Source organism: Hippocampus zosterae, chromosome 10, assembly GCF_025434085.1.
Source record: "Hippocampus zosterae strain Florida chromosome 10, ASM2543408v3, whole genome shotgun sequence".
Classification (NCBI taxonomy): domain Eukaryota; kingdom Metazoa; phylum Chordata; class Actinopteri; order Syngnathiformes; family Syngnathidae; genus Hippocampus; species Hippocampus zosterae.
In genome coordinates, this window is record NC_067460.1 from 10,756,953 (window position 1) to 10,773,053 (window position 16,101).

The following is a 16,101-nucleotide window of genomic DNA, read 5'->3' on the forward strand; positions in this document are numbered from 1 at the left end:
TCACAGATCTGGTCTCCGGTCATGTTTTCATTTGACTTTAAAAGGCACATTTTCACAGAAATCTGGTTTCAACTTTTTTTCCCTCTCTCTACCTCAAGAGGTTCCACTGAACAAATGCGTTGGATGTTGAGCAAGGATGCCGTGCCTATCCATGTGGTGTCATTTCAGCAGCACGCTTAGGCCACGAGTTACTCACATTCGCAATTCAAAGTAAAACCTGCGCTTGCGTCAATCGGTTTGGTGGCATTCATCAGCAAAAAGTGGAACACGGCAGCTGGCGCGTTGCCTCAGCAACGCTCTACTGCTTTAATGGGGGATGCTTTCAATTAGTCTTGCCTTCAGCAGCAAGTCATGTATTTACAACCTGTCTCGAGCGCTACTGTGCCTTGTGGCCCAACACATTAGTGATCACTTTTGATGTTGGTGACCATTTTAAACTCTTCTCCTATCCAATTGTTGCTTTTTATTTTATTTTTTACGACTCCCCCCCACCCTTTGTTCCCTTCCTGTTGTCTTCTCTGGATAACGGGGGATATTCTGTGCGAAATTGGGTTTTTTGATATGGCTGCAAACAGCCCGACCCTGGATGACTTTGCTATCCCTCTTCTTTTGATTTATCTCTCAAGCCTCCTTCACTTTCCACAAAGCCATCAAACGGCACACACAAAAAAATTAATGTTCTGACTGCTCCTTGTTGGCAGACGTGTGGAAAAGATTGGGTCTTAGTTGTGACGTATTGAAAAAGCACACGCTGCACTCTTAACAGACACGGTTGCCTGTCAATTGAGCAGGATTAAGACGACGGTTCTAAACAGCCAAACCAAGCTGGTTCAAAAAAAATCTTCAAGCTGAGGAAAAGGCTAAATCTTTCTCAATTTAGCTCAACTGTCTAGGATACCTGCTTCACAATGGGGCTCATTTGTGCCAATCCATAATACAGTCAGTAATAAGTATGAGTCCTGGAATTCACCCCAGATTGGATTTTTTAAATGAGATATGTATCCAATCAGGTACCTGTATACGGATCAAGTGAACAGCACGCTGTAGTAGCAGCCAAGCTACGCAAAGTGCTAGAGCCGACCCAAAGCTAAATGTGAAGTACAGTAATCCCTCGTTTATCGTGGTTAATGGGGACCAAAACCACCTGCGATAAACGAAAATCCGCGCAGTAGCGACCCCCACCCCCACTTACATATAGGTACATGTACATAATATTTATAAGGCCAAATTAAATGGTATACCTGCATGTAGAAGTACATTTTGAAGTAATTAACATGACTTAATGCTGAATACTAATAGATTTAAAAATTTATAAATTAGGTTAGTTTATGAATAACAAAATACAGTAAACATATTTTTTTAACAAAGCTTTTAATTCCTCAAAAGTCCGCAAACGGTCCGCGAAAAGCTGCGAAAGTCAGCAAAACAACAGCGAGTCACATAGAGCACCAGATCCAGTACTGTACTACATGTATATGGGAATTTTTTTAAATGTTTTAAATTTCAATATAGCGAGTTCCAGAACTTCTTTCATACTAAACACCAAACTGTTTGATTATGGTTTTCAAATGACTTGGACCAAATGTTAACGCTCAGCTTGTTCCCCATCACTGCTTAGCACCAAAGTGTATTCTGCTGTGCAGGTTTGACAAGGAAGGCCACAGAATGGAAGGACAGTCTGTGACCGAGTTGAAAGGAAGTGGCGGCATGGGGAACTCCGTGTGGAAGACCTTGGCTGATGTGAAGACTGAGAACTTAGGACACGGAGAGAAGGTACGAGGCCTTGATGCGTCTTGAACTGAGAGTTGCGGCCTGCTCTTTGCGGATGTTTAAGCACCCGCACCAAGAATTTCCGACGTGAAACGCGCACGCCCACGCGCAGGCTGACGCGCACGCTGCAGGTGAATAGTCTCTCCTTGGTGTGACCTTGTCAAATTACAAAGGTTCTTTGCCACCAGCAGCCCTGATGAGTCTTTACAATCAACCAACTTAGTAAATCGTAGCAAAAGCGGTTATGTATACCGAATAGGTTCCCGATCTCGTCTTCCAGCTCATTAATCTGCTGTCTTTGCCGTGTGCCTGTTTGCTCTTGCTGAAAGTCACATTTATCTCTGCTATCGATTACATATACCCGCCAACGCTCCATTCGTTGCCCTCTGTAATGAAATTACCGCCCGTGGATGAGTACAATAATATGTGCTCTTTAATTTCCTCACTGCTTGTTTGCACTACAAAGGGAAATGGTGTTCGCAGAAGTGTATAAATCCACTGGAGCGGAAAATGACGGCTGGCTCTGAGGTATTAGCAGACAGCGTTTCACCCGATTTAGAATGCGCCCCATGTTCGGAAATCACTATGTTGACAGGGATTAAGTTAGGTAAAGAGCAGATTGTGGAGCGATAACACGGACACGTGAAGCAGGGCACAAAGATCAGTCTTGAGCTTCTCTCGTCCTTGATAACTACATTTTCAGTTGACACAGTGACAAAAAATGTGAGAAAAGAGCTTCTGACGTAGGTGGCGATTCACTGATGTCCAACTGCCGCAGGAGGCTTACCTGGTACAGTGAAACTCCTCTACAATGAAATCATGTTTGCAGCAAAAAAAAAATTCACAACAGGGGGTTTTTCATTGTAGCAAATTTGTTTCAGATGTAAACACACACACACACAATACCTGCAAATAAGTTATATCTACTTGCCCATCCCTAGGCAGGCACCCCAATGCATGTCTAAAGGTACAGTTCAGTCCACAATTGCCAAAATTGTCCTCACTGTACCACATCGTGAAACTGTTGACTTTGTGTCTCGTTAATTCTTTCCTGGGCAATCCACACTGTCCCAATTCCCAGTCAACCAGGTGAAGGCCTCCCTCATGCTTCCACAGAAGAAGAGGTGTTGACCCGCGGCCGATGGAAGCTCGCGCTCTTCCCATGTGATGACATAGTAGCTAAGCCGAGGCTGTCGAGCCAAACATTGTGGTCAAGGCCTCTGAAGACAGTCCTTCCCAAAAGGAAGTCCGGTGCGATGAATTGCCCCTTGTCACTAAGTGTCAGTGCCGCAAACGCCCACCTCCTGCCCCCTGTGACAGTTACCTCTCCGGTCAGCGTCACCCTAATTGAAGAGGGATTTGCTTTATTTCCACCTTTATTGAGAGGCAAAAAATGGCATGGCCTACTTTTAGGCGGCGCCATCCACCACAGCTTTGTCAGCTGTGACATGTCATACTCCAACCGCCGGTTTATCTAAACAGTGACATTTCAGTTTTATGTACCCCGTTAATTAGAGTTAAATATCACTCGTCTTACAACACAATGACTAGAAATTGGGAACATGATATATGGGCCTCAGCCAGGGATTGTATTTGTATCCCACTGATGCAAACGCATTGGAGGGAATACATTGGACTGGTTGTCCCTCTGACCCATACCACAAAGCATATTTGGGCCCCAGGACACAAGTCTGTTTCATTTGGAACAAATTGTGGGCTCACCCCCCCCCCCCCCCCGCTCATAACAGTTTCAATAAAATTGGCCTCATCTGAATATTTCTACTTGTTTTACCATTTGGAATCAAATACCCTTTGGATGAACTAATCACCAGCGGTTTTCAGCTCCAGCAACGCTGACGTCTCACCTCCAAAAAGCTCCTCCGATTTAATGGATCGGTGTACAACAATCACTTAATTGGTTGTATCCATAGGAAAGGTGCCTCCCACTTTTCAATTCTTAATTTCTGCACCTCCGCTCGTTTTCGTATTCATCTCTTTACGAATGTGAAATCCATTTCCCCTGCTCTGGGTATTTTCCATGCCGACAAGGGACGTCTCCGAAAAGCTATTTATGTGCAGCCGGTGTCTCGGGCTTGCGGAGGCAGCGAGTGCTCATTTGCATTGGTGCTATTAGGATTCTGCTGCACCAACGCTGCACACTGTGCGGTAAAAAAAAAAGACCAAAACAAAACTTGAAAATCGTTCTCGTGTGTCTTTTGTGCTATTCTTCATGCTAGGAGCGTAGAAAGGTAATGAAAGAGTTTAAGCTAAGGACACATCGAATTTTAACATTTGCTCTTTTTTTTTTTTAAGCGGATGAGATTTTTCCAATGTAACACTATTTTAGAGCTCTCTGATAATCAGACCTTTTCTGACTTAAAATAGATGGCAGGGGCGATACTTAAATCCAAATATGTGCAGCCCACCTTAAAAGGCATTCATGATTTTTCTTTTTGCCTTTTTTTGTTGTTGTTTTTAGGCCGACTATTACACCTGCATCGGCACCATTGTGTACATGCGTCAAGATAACTGCCTTTACCGGGCGTGCCCAAGTCCGGACTGCAACAAGAAGGTGGTGGACCAGTATAACGGGATGTACCGCTGCGAGAAATGCGACAAAGAATTCCCCAACTTCAAGTACCGCCTTATCCTATCAGTGAGTGACTCAGCACTGTGCTCTCTCAGGCCAGAGACACAGTGATGTGCATGCATTTATTTGTTTATTTTTTGTCTGGATGATAGATTCTGCACTAAAAAAAAAAATCCACGTCTACATGGAGATAAATGGGAGTTGTTTAAAAAAAATGCCCCCATGTGGATTGAGACAAAAAGTCCCTGCCACAGAAATGCTATATAATCAAATGTTTGTCCTTAACACAAGATGTCACTTTCACCATCTTTCTTCTTCTGTGGTATCAAGCCACCATCTCCTCTTTCCTTCATTGTTGTTCGAGTGACAGATGAGATCTGCGCTCGACTCTATTATTCGTTTTTGGTTGATATGTGTGAAATTGATTTCTCATGTTTTGATGCTCTGGAGGCAAAATGAGGTGCACTATTTGGGTCCAAGCACAATGGAATGTTGCGGATTGCAAATGTTCTTTTTGGCATTATTTGGCACGTTCAAATGACAGTGTTACTTGCCTCTCGGCAACCTAGCCTCACCTTTTCGCCGTTTATGTGCCCTGTCTAAGATTAGAACATGAACAATGTAGATTGATTATTTTTTTATATTATTTTTCAGATGATGCCCATTGCAACATTTGGCAGAATAAAATCGGATAACTGATTAATTTCAAAAGAATATAACAATTTTTGGGGGTCAGGCTGAGCATTTGACTTGATTTGCTATATTTTGTCCTTGGGTATTTTTTAACTTCATAGCTGAATGTCCACATTAAAACAAAAAAAATATCCTATAAAGCATGTACGGATTCATTTATCATGAAATTAAGGGAGATGTATGCTTTATCTCAGCAAGATAATGACTGATGTTACTGTCAAAATAATATTTATGCAGCCCTCTGATGCACTTAAACATTAAATCACATTTCTTCTTTTCCATTATTTTCTTCGCCGGTAAGTGATGACTTACATCAGGGATGGGCAACTTAAATAATAGATGATGCCACAATTTTTCATCAGCACTACTCGGGCAGGGCTACATGGGACGCATCTCCTCAGCAGATGCCTGACCAAAAATTTAAATATGGACGAAATACATGCATGTCTGTTTACATTGAACCAATGTATATATTTTTTTCATCTTGAATTTCATGCTCAGTGCATGTTTAAAATCTCCATGCTTTAACAACAAAGGGTTTGAACAGTCAACAAAATATACTTGAATTTACTCTTCAAGGAGACCACAACACCAATGAACAGCAAACCAACATTAACACTTTTTTTGGTGCTCCCCCCCCCCCCCCCCTTTCAAAATCGGTTCACTTGAAAGTGTTATTATTCAGGTACTGTTTTTCCTTCATGCCATTCCAAATCCGCCGAGAGTTAAGCCTACTCACATTGTAGTATACGGCAGTATGATCTTGTGCCAGCGCAACTCAGCCATGTCTGACATCTAGTGGTTAATGTTGATATTACTATACTTAACGAGTTGCAAAGGAAGTATTTGCAACGAAGGGGGGGAGGTGCTTCATTTAGGCAGGCAATGTCTAATTGAATAGGCCAGCATGTCCAAAGTCCGGCCCGCGGGCCAAATCCGGCCCGCGGTCGAATTTCATCCGGCCCTCGGCCCCTGTCATAAAATCAGTGCCATCTGGCCCGCAGGTTGGGCGCAATGGAACACGTGTTGCATTGACTGAGGTCTCGTAGACTGGTGAGTGATGTTTCATAGAGTACTGCTTCCCTCTAGTGGCTAAATGAGTAATAGCATTTAGACACTAGAGGGCATCACTCACGAGTTAACAAGACATGACTCCGTGTTTATATTGACTGATATGTCATATTTCAAATGATCCTTGCAGTTGTGGATATGTGTATTGCTTGTTCATTTCCCTGTTGTTCGAGTCAAAGGTTTTGTGACTATTGAAAAGTCATGGTGATACATTTTATGTTTCAAATCAATCAATTTGCACTCAGGAGACTTCTGTTTAAGAAAAAGTCAAGTGAATAAGCAGTTGCATGTGATATACCTGTTTCAAATGAACCAAAAGAAATTCTTAAGATTGTTGAAATTAAAATAAAAATGGAAATGTGAAACAGACGAAAATTTGCTGAACAATATTGTTGTTCAATGTAAAGAATGTCAGCCAAGGTCGGCCCCCCGACACTTTACCACATAAAATCTGGCCCCCTTAGCAAAAAGTTTGGACACCCCTGGAATAGGCCTTTGCCACTGCCTAATGGCATGTGCAGGCATTTTTAGTGTGTCAATTACTCAGATTTTCGCTTTTCGCGGCAGTTTCATTACCAGGATGAAAACTCACCTCCCGAGTCTAATTCTTCGTGTCACTTTTTGTTTTTGCCAGGCCAACATTTCAGATTACACCAACAACCAATGGGTGACTTGCTTCCAGGAGACCGCAGAGTCCATTTTGGGCCAAAACGCAGCTTATCTGGGACAGCTGAAGGATTCTGTAAGACGATTTTTTTGAGCATTAATCCGGTGCCTTAAGTTTCATCTGTTGGAAAAAGGGTGTGTTTGTTTTCAGAATGAAGGAGCGTTTGACGAGATCTTCCAGAAAGCCAACTTCAGCACATTTGTGTTTCGCAACAGAGTGAAGCTAGAGACGTATAATGTAAGTACGGCAGGTTCTGGTGATGTGTATCAACTCCTTGGCTCCTATTGCAGGACTCTTGATGATGTCATTCTTGGTAAACAGAATTAAAAAGGAGAGTGGGACCTATGCGGCGCGCGGGCCATACTTTGCCCAACCCTGTTTTTAAGTTTTGTACAAAGACCGAACATGTTGGCTTTCCATTCATTAGCATATCGACCCCACTCTCCTTTGGCCTGCCAGAACTGCTAATTTTCCAGCGCTTTTAGAAAGAGACACGCGCAGCTTTGTCGCAGTCACACAGATCGAGTTTTGTTTTGCGGCGCATAAAAGAATTGATTGGGCTGGGCCTCTGAGCAGGAAGTCTGGAGCGCAGCCAGCGACCAGCATCCTCCTGCGTCGCACACGCCGCCAAAACTTTCCTCGCTTCTTCAGTAGAGACACCTGCAAAAGCGCCTCCTTTTGCCGGGCCAGCCGTTGTGTCGTCATCAGCTTCAATTTGAGGATGGCTGGCCAAACTGTTTCTTCTAATTAGAGAAAAATCAAGGGATGCGAGAGCCATTTTGACATTCTTCACATTGACAGTATTTGAAGCGCCTAATGTAATCGAACGGTATTGGTTATAACACTTGCGGACGCAGCATATAACAATAATCACACGCATACATTCTTTGTCCGCTACGAAAAACGACTATTGCAGCTTTCTTACAAGGCTGTCATCATATCGATGTAGTACTGCTTCCCCTTTGTAGCCAAGGCAAGCACAACAGAATGAACAACACAATGCCGCTTGAATAAGATAAGATAAGATATCCTAATACACAAAAGTATGAAATTCTCTGCATTCTTTTTTGAATTGTGTTATTCAACGTTACAACACTGTAGAGTGTGATTTTTCCTATTCGAACACGCTCACCCTACTTTTTTGACACCCTGCTTTAAAAACAAAAAAAAAATGGACGCGATTGGCACACGGGCGAAAGTTTGGTAGTTCGAGTACAGTCCCGAGCAACCTTTGCTTATTTTATAGCTGCCCTTTTGAGACTAGCATACCGTCATCATAACACCATTAAGGCACGAAAATGCTTTCTCGGCATATCTGAAGGTCGTTTTGATTCTTATAGCCGGAAAGAGAAAAGTCTCCACGCAGTCGGTAATTAGAAATAAACTCCATTGTAACAAAAGTACTGTTGGGAAAACATTCTCGCCAACAAGCGGTACCCTGACTTCACTGACAAATGTATGTAATCTTGAGATTGGATTTAGGTCTCTTTCAAATGGCGATAAACATCGGATACGCAACTGATATCTGCCCACGTGAAATCAACAAACGCCAACACACCGGATATGTATATTTAACTTGACCGTTTTTAAACAATCGCGTCAGCACTAACAACAAATACATGCATCTTTAAAAAGATAGAAAGAAAAACTTTGTCTAAATATGCTAAAAAAAGTTACTTTTTTTTTAACATCCATCTTGTTGAACTTTTTATCTTTAAGGCCTGATAAATGATCACACTGCCATTTTTGCATTCATGTCATGTAAATGCTGCGTCCTCTTGCATCATAATAAGCGAGCGAGCAGCAGTGCGGCACACTCGTTCTTGAACGTGGGCACCAGACGAAAGGCAAGCTTTTTTTTTTTAAATTTATTTTTTTTAAAGGTGAGGGGGAGAATGTAGACAAAACGAGCATGACCTGTGTGTGTGGGGGGGGGGGGGGGGGATAATGGCTGACCTTCGCTGTCTAGATGGCTGAGGGGCCGTTCTTGAAGTGGACGAATAGGATGTTCCATTATCGGTCCCACACTGTATTTGAATCATTGTTACATAAGGATGCATTTTCAGTAACCGAGCGCTTTGGTTCACAAGAGGATGAGCACCTTTTCAGGTTTGTTACAAGCACTGCATGTGGAGGCAGGATGCTGATAATGACAACCGCATAGAAAGGAATAATTGAAATACCACTAATGGATTCCAGAAAAAAAAGTGTGCGTGTTTAACAAAGAAAAAAAGCATTGCATTGTAAAATATAAAAAGGTACACCATCGGCTGGTCGCCATCTAGTCACATCTCAAAAAACAAATTCGCTTACAGAAAAATTTCAGCTGGCAATGGCCCAAAAGTACATTTTCGTCCGAATGTTTTTTGTCACTGAAACATCATCATGCTATGGCTTCAAATTTTGCTCACATCTTGAGATGATTCAATTTGGCCAGGAAACCACTTGTATCCCAACAAACTAGGTCAGTCAAGGCAAAGTTGATGTATGTATTGTCAGCATCCTTTAAAAAAAAAAAAGAAAAGCCAGTCATTTTATTTTTTTATTTTGCCTTGGTTGTTCTTCAGAAACCACATTCTGATATGTATGAGTAATTTCGGTTTCTAAACTATTGCCAAAAGATGACTTTAGGCTATTATTTTAAGAGGCTGACGATATTTCAATGTCATCTGCTAGGACGAGTCCAGAATCAAGGCGACGGTGTTGGAGGTGAAGCCCGTGGACCACCAAGAGTACAGCAGAAGGTTGATCATGAACATCAGGAAAATGGCTGCCAAGTAATAAAAAAACCCCAATAAAAACGCAAGAAGCATCTTTAAAATATGTTTTGCGCTTTGAGAAAGTGTGTGGGCAGTTCCTATGGTTTTTGAAGGGGGAGGGGGGGGTTCCCCATGCTTTATTTTTCTTCATGTCCTTGTGAGTAATCCTCTTGGCCCCGAAACAGAGTGACTGTTTGGCCTTTCTTGTTTAAACATTTTCTCGTTCTGTAAGCACGGTCACGCCAGCACAAGCAAAACAGTGTCGCGTGTCTGTCTTAAGTTAGCCAGTCGTCTCTTGCCGGCACAGCGGTCATGGCAGGAGGACCCCCACCCCCACCCAAGCCCCGCTTTTAATAAGCTGCAAGTGGCTGTGCTTGCCCTGATAAGTCTTGTTTATTCTCATAGTTCGTTTTCTGACTTGCAAGCACACCGCGCTAAGATCATCTTAGATTGAAAACAGGTTGCGTTGTTTCTGTAAGATGCTTCTGCATTTGACTTGTTTTTCCTGTAGTTGTCTAATCAAGTCACCGGGTTTGTTGTTCATTTAACTTGTTTTGTGTCATGTTGTTAAAATGAGAAGCTGTTTCAGCAAAAATAAAAAAGAAATGCCATTTTCATTTTGGACTAAGTATGCCTTTTGTTGTGATGTATCGTAAATGGCCGCGGCTGTTTTCTTTGGCATATGTTGTAATGTGTTAAAAAAAAACGACTGATTCAAATGAGTAAAAGCTCATGGCAGCAGATTAAATTGGCCGTTTGATTAACCGGTCGAGCCCTAGACTACATAGTAGGCCACTAAAATTTGTCCGGTGGGCCCATGGGCTGGACACCGCACCAAGAATAGTAAACAAGTAAAATATTGATCCCCACTACTCCAATAAAAGCTCCCCACTGTGCTCTCCTCTTTAGGAGTGACACGGCCACAGTGTACAAGTGCTGAGTTATTGTTCTGAAAGAGTGTCAAGCTGTGACCTTGCCCACTTTGCAGCTTGTTCAGCAGGCCTTTTGGCTTGGGACCAATGCGTCCCGACCGGACATGGATCCAAGCTTTGGTTTTGTAGACTAGTAGCTTGAGTTGTGAGTGTAATTCCTGCTCTAATCAAGCTTGTAACTCAGTTACTCATTCAGTCCCTCACAAGGGTTGTATTCAAAACCAATCCTACGATACGTGAAAAATGCAATCAAGAAATAACCTTTTGAAATATTCTCAAGCCATGTTTTTGTAACAGGAATTTAAAATGCACTGTATTTAATTAGCAAAACATAATCAAAGAGAGTAAGGAATGAACTGGTTTTATAAAATGAAACTACATAGATTTTTTTCTGACGAGGCAAAACTGAATCACATATATCTGAAATGCAGACAGTAACTGAAAGTAAGCGACTCAAGCAAAATCTCTCGGCTGTTATGACTTCTTATTCGAAATGCTCCCCCCGCGCCCCCAAAAAAAGAATAATACTGTCGACACCATGAGAATAAAACATTTTATTTGAAAAAAGGTATATTTTCATTAATAATGTGATTGGTCAATTGTGGCCAATCACATATTTGGCAGTTACCGTAATTAACTCATTCAATCCCAGCCATTTTCACTGGAGCAACCCCCTCAATCCCAGCGTTTTACTGGATTTTGACTGATCTTGCAGGGCCCACAGAATATTTGGTTCTAATGCTATATAAACATGGAGCCTACCAAAATAAAGTTTGGACTCTCTTCTTTCAGCAGAAAAAAAATGTTTCTATCTTTTTCCATTCTTCAGCAATCGGCATTACAAAATGGCAAAAGTTTGTGAAAACGGCGATTCCTGAGCAAAAAATTGAGAAAAAGAGCTTTTTGTAAAAGCATGCACTTAAAGCATGTGAGACACTACTGCCACCTACTGTTCGTTTTTTTCATGATTTACAATGCAAACGGCTTAGTGTCATTCACAGATTGCATCAGACCCTCCTCTCTATGACGCAAAAAAAATAAAAGACTTAGATGTACAAGTACGTCCTTGGTAGGCGGGGTCTAATTTTAAAGACGTACGAGTACGTCTTGTGGAACGAAAGAGTTTTACGTGATTGATGATTATTTATTTGAACATCAAGATTAAATGCAGAATATGATTTTTTTGGAAATGCACGTGTGTGTGTGTGTGTGTGTGCATTCTGATTCACGTGTGAGATCTAATGAGAGTCTTGAGTGTAATTTCCATATGACTGATTGATGCGGGATGTCCTGCGGCCATTTTATTTCGGAGAAAACCAGTTTCAGCACCACCAGGGCCGCCTTGAATGGCGCCAGTGGAATAATTTTCATATCCTCATTACATTGAAGAAGGGAAAAGAAATAAATATAAGAGGACACATCAAAGCTTCGGCATCACCCGGGCAGAAATTACTATTCTGAGTATGGCGTCCAATATGAAAATAACTTTGAAGTTTCATGTTGGTCTTTTGTAAGGCCCCTCAAAGGCTGCGGCGGGAACATCAGGTTGTCATTGTGCGTGCGCAGGTGACCTTATCTACATCAGGGGTGGCTTTAATTGGATGGGTCTGTGCAAAGGCTTCTCTTCAGTGACGCATCATCTTCTCTGGGTTGACACTCATGTCAAAACAATGTGATTAGGCTGCGGCGTATGACAACTTGACAGTTTTATTATGTACGCTGCAGTAAAAAGATGGCACATTTGCAACAAAAGCCTCCAGTCTACATCTCGTTGTTTGAGTGAAGGATGTCCTGTTTTCACTGCTTGATGTGGCTCTACTCACTCGCATTATTGAATGTTTAGCAGTGTTGCGGGGTTCAACCCCGCCTAATGCATTTGAATGGGGGCCAATATACATGGATTTTCTCTTTGCAAGCTAGCCCCGTCTCTATCCCCGGGGGTCGAATTTACTTCTATTTATCCAGCCATCCATTATCTGATCCGCTTATTCTCATGAGGGCCGCGGGTATGCCGCAGCCGATCTCAGCTCTCTTTGCGAAGTAGGCGGGGTACATCTGAACTGGTTGCCAGCCAATTGCAGGGCACTCAGAAAATGAACCGTTTGCGCTCACAATTACACCTGGGAACAATTTAGAGTGTTCCAACAACTGTATTTGGAATGTGGGAGGTACCCGGAGAAAACCCACGCAAGCATGTTCAAGCACAGGAAGACTGGGGCTGGAATCGAATCCCGTACTTCTGCACGGTGAGGTGGGCGTGCAAAGCCGTCAATCACGATGCCGCCTTTTCCAACCATGGATGTGTGTTTTTGTCTTTCCATTTGCCCTCCTTGGTTGTCCGTCTTCCTTGGCAACTCATCCACCTGACTTCCAAGAGAGGCGTGGCCAAACTATTTTGTTTGGTTCCACAAACAGACCTATTTTAAGATCTCCTTAAGAATTTAGGATTTACGGCTTCAACTACCTTCAATTCGCTTAAGCGTCGATTAATCTGTAAGGGCGGCTCGGCGGTCGAGCGGTTAGCGCGTCCGCCTTACATATTTGGTGACACTTGCTCAACAACTCAACCCTTGTCCGTGACAAGGGCATACTTTTGGCCAGGGTTGCTCGATTTGGTAGCACGTACGACACAAAGAGTCAAACAATTTTAAGTCTTAAATGATAAACTGTAATGATCAAAAAACATGAAAATTGATTAGCTGTAGATTAATCGTTGCACCTCGATCCACACTTCATTGTTTTATGGCTGCCAGTCGCATCACTTACAAGCCTCAACTGTCATGCGCCTTTCTCCCTTCTCACTTCTCATTTGCGTGCCGTCCCGCTGTTCGCCCGGGCTTAGCGATTATATGACTCGCCGGGGAGCAAGACCCCGCCGCCCACCCTCCTTTAAGGGAGGCCATAGCCTTGAGCCCTTGCTATAAAACATCTTAGTCGTTGAGCCCCCTCCACGCTCTGATTGATGCACGGCGGCGACACAGTCATTTTCCTTGCCGCAGTAACGCTGTGTCACATTTAGACAGTGTTTCCTTCCACCTCTCATCAAACCACAGAGCTCCTGGCTTCTTAACTTACTGTCAAAAAAGAAAGGAGGCGGGATTGGGGGTTAATGGCTGCAGGACCTGGCAGAGTGTCTGCACTGACAGCATTGCGCCCCTTCCTGCCGCAGATGTTAGTTTGACGTCTCTCCGCTGATTCTTGAACACCAGACTGTATCGAAAGGTCGTTGGAGTGAATTGCCGCTGAGCTGAATTAATGTAGTGCATTTAAAAAAAAGAAAGTTCAGTTTCATTCCAGTTCTGTCATGATCCTCCAGCAGGTGGCAGTGTAGGGCCTTCCCTCCAGCGTGCACACCTGCTGCCAATTTGGTCATCAAGTTGGCCACGTATTTAAGGACTGTCAAGATTTCATCTCTCTGTTGGATTATTGACGCATGTCTGAGTCTTGTTTTCCAGACCTCTTCGTCCTCATTTTTACTCTCTAGTCTCTCACTTGTAAGTATTGAGATTATTTTGTGTTTTGATCTTGTTTTTGTTTCGTGTCGTTCGACCATAGTCATTTCATTTATACTCTCGGATGAACTATTTCCTTGCCTTTGCAAGTGCTTTTTGTTCATGTTGACCAGCTGTTTTGTTATTAAATAAATATTTTTGTTTGGATTTTGTTTGTGTCTGTTTGTGGGACCCGATCACCGTTCTGTTCCTTCCCAAACTGTGTCAAGTTTTTCAAATGGTGACTGCAATTCCTTGAATGTGTTTAACAGACACAACCTGCTTTGAGAATGAGCGATTGTGAATCCTTAAAAACCGAAATCCAGTAATTGGGCCACTGTGCAAAACATCAAAACAGAATGACTTGCAAATCCCTTCCCAAGCTACTTTCAGATGGATGCTAAGCCCAAAACGGATCAAATATTCACACTCATTAGTAACTTTCTGGGTTCGTCAATCTTCACTAAAATAGACTGTTGATATACTGTAGCCAGGTAAAAATAAGGTACAAATGACTTGATCTTTTTCCAGATAAAACGCGTCATTGAGTACCAATACTTGATGGAGCCGTTGCATTTCTGATGCAAATATATTCCATTTTAACCAAACATTGGAACATTTCCTCCCCAAATAGAACTTCTTTCACAACTGCAATAATTCTCGGTTTCCTAGGGGGCAGTGTGGTGCACTCATCCAAGCGTAGATTCGTTGAAGAGACGCATCGCGACAGTACGCAGAATTGCTAAAAAGTATTGCCATTCTTCCCCTGTTCGATATGCCACTTGCGTTTGAATAGTTGTCAAAGTTTTAGATTAGAACATCAGTGTTTGTTAGCTTGTCATTAGCATTGTTTTCACATTAAGTTAGCGGGCGCTTGTGAGAGAAAGCTGTGTGTCTGTTTGCTTCAATGTGCAATTTTCTTTGTTTTGTTAGTTCTGCAAACTTCAACTGGGATTGTCAATAAAAAACTGGAATCACGCACACACACACAGCTCGCACAGACGTATAGTATTGACACCAAGACTGGTATCAGTATGTGCATCCTTCTTTCAAGCATGTCTGTTTTGTCTTGATGGCACATCCAGCATTGTTAGATCAGTGTTTTGAAGACTTTCAATTTTTGGTTGGTGCAGAAAAGTATGCTATATGCAACATTGACAGGCCAAAGAAAAGCTCCTGTTGATGGCATTTATACACACACACACACACACACACACACACACACACACACACACACACACACACACAAAATGGTTGCCAATGACCACATCTAACAATTTTTTTCCCCCTTTTTGATTTTCACAGCTCCACCTGCCATATGTGGCGGCTCAAATACCCACCTAGCTCCAGTGCAAGTTGACTGCAGTGCCTCAGTCATGCTTCTGGTATGTATAAACGTGATCATTTGAAAAGGTATACTGTATAAATGACACCGCCCTTGGCAAGGAGGCTTTATTCATACAGTGCTTTTCATGCACGGGGTAACTTAATGTTCTTTGCATAAAAGCACAGCATTTAAAAGTATTAACAAACAAAATAAAAACTAAGAAATTAGCTTTGAGTAGGAGTTTCATACCCGGGAATGTACATGTAACAATTCCTTAGCCAGAGGGCTCTACTCCCACTCCAAATGGATTCAAAATACTTAAAAAAAAAAGGAAACAAGTAACTCTCTTGCTCTCTTGCAGGAAAATTTGGTTAAATTATAAATGCAGCCTTTTGAATAATTAGAATTTAGTAGATGCAAGGCGTTTGGTTTATATTTGATATTTTATTTAGAACAAATTTATTAAGAACATCGAAGTATCTGGGCTCCATTGGTTGTCCTGTTTTTAGTCTGTTAAGAGGCTAGATTTATGTAAACATCATTAGGAAGACAGTAGGGCATGGAGCAACACCTTTTTTTTTTTTACCGTACTTCGTGTTTGCTTATTCCGTACTTTATGGGAACTGATTTCATATAAGTGTATTGTAGAAGTTTTATTAATCCATTTGATAAAGCCCTAAATTGTGTTCAAGAAAATAAAGCGGTTCTTTTTTTTTTGGATCAACGATGGCGGCCTAGTGTATTCCTTGTTGTCGCCGTGGAAAGGAAAAGCCCGTCGAAGAAAAGCACGAGTCAAAAACC

The 16,101-nt window shown here is 42.2% G+C and overlaps 2 protein-coding genes across 3 annotated transcripts in view; both read left to right on the top strand.

Annotated features, from left to right (window-relative positions):
• rpa1 (replication protein A1) overlaps nt 1-10,167 on the top strand; it is a 28,424-nt gene extending 18,257 nt beyond the window's left edge. For both annotated transcript variants that reach the window (XM_052077502.1, XM_052077501.1), the window contains exons 13-17: nt 1,644-1,773; nt 4,250-4,426; nt 6,759-6,866; nt 6,942-7,028; nt 9,468-10,167. In XM_052077502.1, coding sequence (XP_051933462.1) covers nt 1,644-1,773; nt 4,250-4,426; nt 6,759-6,866; nt 6,942-7,028; nt 9,468-9,572 — 607 coding nt within the window. In that variant the 3' untranslated portion in view covers nt 9,573-10,167. The remainder of the gene's footprint in view (nt 1-1,643; nt 1,774-4,249; nt 4,427-6,758; nt 6,867-6,941; nt 7,029-9,467) is intronic.
• Nucleotides 1-16,101, top strand: part of dph1 (diphthamide biosynthesis 1) — a 279,042-nt gene that overhangs the window by 28,603 nt on the left and 234,338 nt on the right. The gene's annotated exons all lie outside the window — the stretch shown is intronic.